Source organism: Aristolochia californica, unplaced genomic scaffold (genome assembly GCF_029961685.1).
Source record: "Aristolochia californica isolate CCGP_79_NKW_82.1479 unplaced genomic scaffold, dmAriCali1.0.hap1 SCAF_5, whole genome shotgun sequence".
NCBI classification, from domain to species: Eukaryota; Viridiplantae; Streptophyta; class Magnoliopsida; order Piperales; family Aristolochiaceae; genus Aristolochia; species Aristolochia californica.
Window position 1 is genome coordinate 37,147,301 of NW_027182214.1, and position 9,148 is coordinate 37,156,448.

A 9,148-nucleotide genomic window follows, 5' to 3' on the forward strand; every position below is an offset into this window, starting at 1 on the left:
GGGGTTTGGACTTGATGCAAGCAACTAATTTAGGAACCTTTCGATAGGAAGAAACATTTTAAGGTCTTTTCAACTTAAAGAGGAAGTAAAATATCGATCTCCCTCTCTCCCTCCACTCAATCATCAGGCCAACCAATTGATATTGTTTCCAACACTTTCAATATGCCCCCAGTTGAAGTGCAAACCCTTTTTTGGGAAGTGTAAAATCTGACGCAGAATTTAAAAGATTTCTCCAGAAAATACCTACTGAACATGGATAACATTCTTCAAGTCCTCAACATCATAATTAATTGATTACAACAAAGAAAACTTGGCACAATAAAAAAAATAAAACCAAATATCACCAACACTGCAACTATCAGGAGCTTTACATGAATGGAACAAGATCACAGATAGCACTACAAGTAAGAGGTGTTCAAATCTAAGCTAGCTATGCCACTTCTGCTCCTGCTACAGCTAAAAATAATGGAAGTTGGTAAATAGAACAGCCAGCTTCCCCCTCTTAACTCTCCGAACAGACACTACAAGGCTTAGGGATATGAAGAAGATAAAACAACTGGTTGATACCACAAAGAGTAGTAAAAAGCAAATCAATCTAGCTGAATTTTTAGTAAGATGGGTAATTTACGGGCTGTCTTGAATCATAAACAACTCGGCTTGAATGAGCGTCATAGCGGCTGATGCTATCCCTAGTTTCCCCAATTACACGTCTACTATAGTCAAAACCTGTGGATCTGAGATGTGTCCTAGAGCCATTACTTACTAGGCCTGGAGAAGCTGTATATGAAGAGATAATAAAACAAACAAGGAATAAGAAATTCTGAAGTAAACGGAGTATTTTAACTGAAATGACACGAGTCTAAAGAACGCTGATCACCTTTAGGATTACTTGAGAGCGGTTGACTATATGCCGAAAATCTAGGTGATGTCAAATGTAGTGGCTCTTGGACAGCGTCCAATCTTTTTTTAAATGAGTTCGAAATAGATGATGCATGCATACCCAAGTTTTGAGAAGTTTTATCTTGTCCAGATATCTGTCAAAGACAAAAGATTCAGCAGTTTCTCAAACTTTCAGCAGTCACGGAGGAAAATCAATAAGAATCAAGGACAAAAAGGAGCCCATACAAGGGAACAATTTTAGAAAGCTCTATCAAGAAGAATGTAAGACAAGTTGCAGCAGGAGGAAAGAGATATAGATCAAATTTCTGCTGAAAAGGAACCAGAACGCACCGCAAACTTCAATGTTCTATTGTTAAGAGAAACAAGACCAGTGAAAAGCCTGACAGCATAATCAGCAATCTCTTCATTCTCATATTCTGCAAACGCATATCCCTTAGGATGGTTGGTTTCCTTCTCCCTTGGAATGTACAAATCTACTATATGGCCAGCTTGAATCATAATCTCATACAGTACTCTTTCACTCACTTTTTCATCCAAGTTTCCTAGAGAATTAAGCAAAGGATCAGAAACTAGAGCAAGACATGGATCTACAGAACTAGCAGATTAGCTTCTACAATTCAATTCCCCATCCAACTTATAAATAACTCAACTACGAAACGCCTTCAAAGGAACTTCAAGATTTAGTAAATTCAACTGCACCAAAACTAAATAATGAAATGAAAAAGAAAGATAAAAAAGGATATAAATAATTGAGACATAAACAAAATTAAGTAAAAAGATGTATTGTCACAGAAGTGACCGTTTGCATTTTCAAACAAGCCATGCATAAAACACGCATACAGTAATAAAGACCACTCCCTAAAGCCATCTTTACATCCGAGCAAATAAATTACGAACTTTAGATTTTTCGAGATTTTTTAAATTACTTTTTTGTGAGCAAGCTTTTCTAACGATTAGCCTGAGCACGTAACATAAATGAAAGGATATCGACGATATAGCAATGGAAAAATAACACAGAAATTTACTCACAAACAACAATTATCTCGGATTTGCTAATAAGAAACGAATAAAATAAGCGCTACTTTCACCCAGTAACCTAATTTGACAAACAAGCAAGCACAATCATAAGCAGCAAGACATTGCATCAAGTAAAATATACTCGGAATCCCTAATATTTTTCCGTTTTTCTTCTTTGAAAATTAGATCTAAGAAAAAAGTCACCAACTTGAAGACAGAGAAACAGACAAACCTATATAAACTGTGCAACCTGAGTTTCCCGGCATATTTTGAACTCAAATTCTGAATCCAAGCAAAATTGAACCTCCCACGATCAAATTTATAGGCGACACCCCCAAGACTTCCGCCCAATACTCAATCACCTACAAAACCCTAGATTTGAAGGCAGAGGGCTGCAGAAGTGGAAATGGAACTCTTATGTTCAAAAATAAAAAATCAGTTTGTCTACTTTTCCTAAGCCAATCAACTCTATTTAAGAGTTACTTCGCGTCCATCTACACGAGAGCTCGCGTCGTTCCCTTCGTGTTTTTTGTGAACAACCTATAGCGACGTCACGCCGCAAGAACGTTCTAAAAAATTACATAATTGCCGCACAGAAATAATATTATCTACCTTTATGTCTGCTAATTTTTTCTAATGCCACTCTTAGGGTCGCATGGAACCAAGCCAGTTTTGCAAATAGCTCAAGCTTGGCTCGGTCCCAGATTGGAGCCAAACTCGAACAAGTGACAATTCGATTTGTGAACTCACAGGCAAAAACTAGCGGCAGTCAAAAGGGCAATGAGTTCGTTTAAATAAATGAGCCAAACTCGAACAAGTGGCAATTCGATTTGTGAACTCGCAAGCAAACTCGTTTACTTAAACTAGCGGGAGTCAAAAGGGCAATTCATTCGAGGAGTTCGGTGTCTTCCACTGCAACATATCCAGAGCAGAGGAGGTGCTCCGAGTCTCGATGGAAGAATAGAGTAGCCAAGTCACCTCTCCTCTTTGGCTACAAAAAATCGATTTCCCCTACCATACATCTTCCAACATCCACAATTTTTTCGTTGCTCTAGCAGATTTGGGCATTGCCGACAGAAGTCATAGGTAAGTTTGATTTCCTTCAACATTATTCTCTACCCATATGCAAATTACAAAACTTTTGAACCTTAAGTGTTTGCAATTTCTTCGCCGCTCTATCTGATTTAGGCATTGCCGACTCAATTGTTGTTGACGGAAATCACAAAACAAACTAGAATCAATCTTACCCATTTTATCATCGACCATCGTGAGTTCTCTTTTTTTATCTAATTCCTCTCTTTTCGATTTTTTTGTTTGAATAGAGCTTGGTCTGATAGATTAAACAAAAAGAGTCAAAAGAGAAGCACAATTTTCACTTCCCCGGTCTTGGATCTTCTGTAACTCTTGCCTTCTTTTCCTTCACTTGGCTTGTCAAAAATCCTCTCGAGATACCTTATCAATCATCATGATGATTCGGTTTGAATGTTGTCTTTGGCCTCTGATCCTCCTCGAAATTGATTCTATTCTCTTACTATTAAAGTTCATTTTATTAACTTTCTCTTCCGTAGAATATTTTTTTCAATCAATCTTCTATTTTGTGGTTTGATTCCCTATTAAGTCTTTAGATATCCGATTTTTACTTGTCTTTATGTCAGATCATTTGAAGTTGTTAACTTTAATATACTTTGAATTTTAGTGTTTTCCTAATTTGGGTGCTTGTGGGAGATCTCTCTTCATAGAGGTCAGTAAGCACAAATTCTTCTATATGGAACTCTTCATGTCACAATAGTGGAGGCCAATCACTTGAACATGGCCGAGGTGGCGGACACCCAAGTTCTCTTGGAAGGTATGGTAGGCTGACATGGAATGATGAAATTCAAGTGACATTTGATCTCCATTTTTGGATGTCATTTTATTTTCTCAGGTGTACCTATTTGTTAAAATGCGTATTTTGATTTATCATTTTTTTTATCAAAAGGGGAGTCCTATCGGAATTTGAAAATTACCTTTTCTAATTTGTCAATTTAATCAGAAATAATTCCCCCATATCTAGTTTGAGCCAACAAGCGGATTGAACCGTAGCGTATCCTCCACGTTGTGAACTCTCATGGCTTCGTGTCTTCATGCATGCTAGTATTCACCGTTAACCATTGATCTCCAAGCTACTTGTTAGCCTGTCTCCATCATTTTCTTTGCATGATATGAGCCCATTGTTCGTCTTCCATTCATTGCAGCATACAAGCAAGGAAGGTCTATGTCTGATCACATCATAAGCATCTTCAGAGCTACTTCTTGTTGATTTATTATTATTAAGTAAGCTTTTGAACTTCATTTATTTCTATTTTTAGTAGTTGTTATTTGTGGTATGTTCTGCTAATTTTCCTTTATTAATTATATTGTTTTGTTTACATGTGATGTGTATCTCCTGGTTTATTCTACAACAACCTTGTTGATTACAAGATGATTTGATGATTTGTCGTTATTTGGGGAGAAATTTAGCTTTCCTAGTATGTAAAGTAGTCTTGTTTTGCAACTATTTGATTAAGGTTTTAGTTTCTATGCAGGAAAGATTTAACTTGTTTGACTAAATATAAACATATTTTATGTAGTACAAATTTGTAAAAACATGAGAATGTAGGTTTGCAAATTTTGTAAAAACACGAGGATTGTTTAACAAATTGGTCACGGTGCTCATGTACAATTTTATGCAAAGGTTATGCACAATTTTGAGTAAAATTTATGTATAATTTTATGTACAGTTTATTTGACATTTATTTATACAAAATTTAAATATAGATTGAAGCTCAAATCTGACTCGAGCTCGAGCTCAAACTCGGTTAAAAATTTTGGGCTCAAGCTTGATTCTAATTTTAGGCTCGAACTTGAGCTCGAGTTTGAAGTATTTAGATCAAGCTCAACTCAACCATATACAGGTTCGAGTTTGGCTTGACTCAATGCCACCCCTACTTCTACCACCTTAGAGTTATAAAATCCGAACTGGACCTGTCACTTGAGCCTTATTTAATTAGTCCTAATCCTTTGTTTGGGTTCTGAGTTTATGAAACTCAGGAAAAAAGGAAAAACTTGGCCAATATTACGAGTTTAAATGACGAAGGAAGTGATTGATCAACAATTGGGCCACTCAAATTAGAGAAAATTTTCCTTGTACAACAACCTTTCTCTTGTTCAACAAAAATAGGGCCTCTTCTCCATTTCTCCTCTTTCTTCTCTTATTCCGCAACATTAGACCTTTTTCCACTCTACCCCACCTCCCCCCTCTTATCCAGTAATAATAGAGCCTCATCTATCATCCCTCCTCAGTAGAGGATAAGTTGAGACTTAGGAGGACAATGAACCCCTCCCTCCTATTAAAAATTTTAAATTTTTATTTTTATTTATGACATCATCTCATTTTCACATAGTGAAAACTCAATTGAATTGGACTTGATTATTTTACTTGGTTAATTTTCATAACATTAATATCGTTGAAATTACATTTATAGTACTATTATAATGCTATAATTATATATTTACCCTTGAAAGATAACTTAATTGTCTTTATATTCGTGTTTTTCACTTAATATCAATAATATTTAATACCATAAAATTATATAATTAATTAAGTATTGTTTTAGCTTCAAAACGTAAAAATCCTTTTTATAAAGAAAGTTTATAACTTAAAGAGTAATAATTATATATATATATATATATATATATATATATATATATTGATATATATTTATATTTATATTTATATTAGATTTCGAGTTTTTAAAGTATAGGGTGGAAATTTTCATTAAGTCCATAAGAATTGACTTCTTGGAGTCCATTGTGATGAACCCTTTCTTCCTTTCTGAAATAAATGTGGAAGGATGATTTCCAAACTAGTTAGTGGATAAGATTAGTTGGACATTGCCAGGGTAGATGGCAATGCCAAGGCTATGGAACTCTTTGGTGCCTTGAGCAATAAGAAGATGTTGGTCTTTGTTGAATTTCTGAAAAAGTGAAAAAGACTTCGTTGACTTAATGTAATTTGAGTACAATATGTCTCTATTTATAATGAGAAAATAAGTAGAATCCAATTACAATTAAACTACCTTATTATTGAATTTATGGAAAAGAATAAAACTTCATTGACTTGATGTAATCAGAGTACATGAACCCCTATTTATAATAGAGGAAAGTAGTAAAGTCTAATTACAATTAAACTACCCTTGTCCCAGTTACACCCAAACTCTAAAACTTCAAGATAAGTCTTAGCATAATTAAATATCTCAATATAAATAGAAGACTAACATAACTAAAACTCCTTTAAACTGAAACTCTTTTGTGAGACCTCATTCCATAATAATTTTGGCTCCATAAGATTTCTTATTGTGGGAGTCATATAAGACTCTTTCATATTTGCTCTTCAACACTCCCCCTTAAGTTGGAGTTTATCATTTTAGCTTCAATGAAAAGGATTCTTGGTTTTCAATTTCCTTTTACTGAAAAAATTCTTCACAAATACTATTCTTCATAGATGCAAAAACTTCGTCTTTTGTGCTCCCCCTTTCTTGAATATTTTGGACACAAAAATTACCACAACATATGGAATAAAATACCTCTTTCTTGTACTTCTTCTACTTCTCCCCCTCAAGCTGGGAGGTAATGGTAGTGATCTCAACTTGAAACAAATAACATAGATATAGTAATAATCTTCTCTATCACGGTGTCCCAAGGATAAGTACGAATTGGACACAAACTCTCAAAAGGTAAAATTGGGTGATAAAACATAAGTCAAAACCAACATCAACGAATTTTTAAAAAAAAGTAGTTTCAATGGACTTAAAAACACCTATATATCTATAAAGGTAAACCAACCGAAGGAACACACAAGAAGTTGGCCCAAAGGGGTATGTGAGAGAAAAAGGGATGGAAGGAGAAAGGCAATTAACAAAAATGGGTAAGTGAGATATTTTCCTGATATTGTTGATCAATAACAACAGCTAAAAAAGTGACGCAAAAAATTCGGCTTAAATTCGGATTTTTCAATGCAACAGGATACCAACATGACTTTTGATTCTTCCAATGCAAATATATCCTTAAATATAGATTGGATTAACATGAAATTTTATTTTTCTGAAACTAGAATTAAATACTTTCATCTTAGTGTAAATTCACTTAAAAAATATACTTCTTTTAAGATACATAATCTGATAGATTTTGGTCTCTATAATCTGGACGAACTATGTACTCTTTCTCCTTTTGCCAACATGACCATTGACTCTTCCAAGATCAATATCTCCAGATGAAAAACTCAGATCAAGAATTGGTTAAATAGGTAAAAACATATACTTGAATATCTTTCTTTTTATATATAATTCTTCATATAAAGTCTCGTTCTTGATAGCATAAAATAGCTCAGAAGTTGAAGCTTTCTATTGCTGCTCGAACGTCTCTTGCCTTTTGACCTTTACTGCTTCAAATATCGATTTCATTTTTTAGAAAACTAAGATTTCAAAAATTCATGTTGTGTTGGAAATTAGACTCGAATATCTTTTCATCAATATATAATATGCAATATGAAAAGTGTAGTATATATGGGAAAATTCAAAACAAACAACGAGTATAGGGACTGAAAAGAGAAAAAAAAATAGATACAAACCTAAACTACTAGAGATAATAGATAAAAAAAATGAGCACATTATCTTTATGGGTTGACCGAGTTAACTCATAGAACCTGCTCTGATACCATGTTGAATTTATGGAGAAGAGAAAATTTTCATTGACTTGATGTAATCAAAGTACATGAACGCCTATTTATAATAGAGGAAAGTAGTAGAGTCCAATTACAATTAAACTACCCTTGTCCCATTTACACCCAAACTCTAACACTTAAAGATAAGTCCTAACATAATTAAATAACTCAACATAAATAGAAGACTAACATAAATAAAACACCTTTAAACTGATACTCTTATGTGAGACCTCCTTCCATAATAATTTTGGTTCTGCAAGACTTCTTTTTGTGAGAGTCATGTAAGACTCTTCGATATTTGCTTTTCAACACTTAGCCCATGTTGATTTTTGGGACTCCATAGGTTACATCTTGGGTAAAGAAGAGAACCCAAGTTGGGGAGAAAAGAGGAGAAGAGTAGGGTTATGAACTTGGTCCAAACCCCCTTAAGCTCTATTTATAAATGATAAAAGTACTAATATTACAATTATACCCTTCACCCTAGTAAGAGTGAAGAAGTGACATAAAACATAAACTAATTACATCAATGACACTCTAAGTACATCATATCTTCGAACACTCCCCCTCAAACTGGGTGGTAATGACAGTGATCCCAATTTAAATAAATAACATAGATGTAGTAATAATTTCATCCATCACGGTGTCCCAAGGATAAGTACGAAACCGGCCACAAACTCTCGAATGGTAGAAATGGGTGATAAGTCAAAACCAACCTCAAATGATTTCAAACAAATATAGTGATATAATCACTAAAGTGGATAATGCCTATCATTCACAAGATGACGATAAAAAATCGGTAATCAAGAGGAAGATTAGACGAATAAGCGGGGTCATCATGTGCTTTATTTTTCTAAGTAATTCCAATTTTCATAATATGAACCAATGAACCAATGCCGACATCAGTTACCAAATAATGAACCCAAGGCAATCAGCCGAGGAGTTCATTTTGAATAATAAATGTCTCAATCAAAGAGACACAATAGCAGCAGCAGCATGCCCAAATAACACATACCAAATATACAGTTATATAGCAGCGGATAACCGATAAATAGTAGAAGTCCTTAGAGTAATAAGGACACATGAAATAATCTGTAGTGAGTCCCTCCTTGAATAAGGAAGTTGCACCAAGTGATATGTTGAGGGTTAATCCAAGGTAACAATCAAGCCGAAGTCAACAACTGAGTCGGTTTAAGACCAATGTAATCGAGTCAATACCAAAATGCAATTATGAGACTAGTATGCATGACACACCACCTCAGTGTTAGACCAATATTGCTGAGTCACAGGAGGAAGCAGTATAGTACTCGGGACTGGGACCGCTATACCAGAGTGTTGAATTTATGGAAAAGAAAAAAATACTTCATTGACTTCATTAAATTATTATAATTAGAGTACATAAACCTCTATTTATAATAGAGGAAGGTAGTAGAGTCCAATTACAATAAAACTACCTTTGTCCCAATTACACCCAAACTCTAACACTTAAAGATA

At 34.4% G+C, this 9,148-nt stretch overlaps 1 protein-coding gene across 1 annotated transcript; it reads right to left on the bottom strand.

Moving 5' to 3' along the window:
- Positions 1-227: 227 nt before the first annotated feature.
- LOC137966293 (uncharacterized) lies at positions 228-2,338 on the bottom strand. Its single transcript, XM_068812874.1, has 4 exons — positions 2,150-2,338; positions 1,231-1,442; positions 878-1,034; positions 228-777 (listed from the first exon to the last, which is right to left on the bottom strand). Exons 1-4 carry the CDS (start codon positions 2,181-2,183, stop codon positions 608-610), a joined length of 573 nt encoding a protein of 190 aa, XP_068668975.1. The 5' UTR covers positions 2,184-2,338; the 3' UTR covers positions 228-607.
- Positions 2,339-9,148: the final 6,810 nt, after the last annotated feature.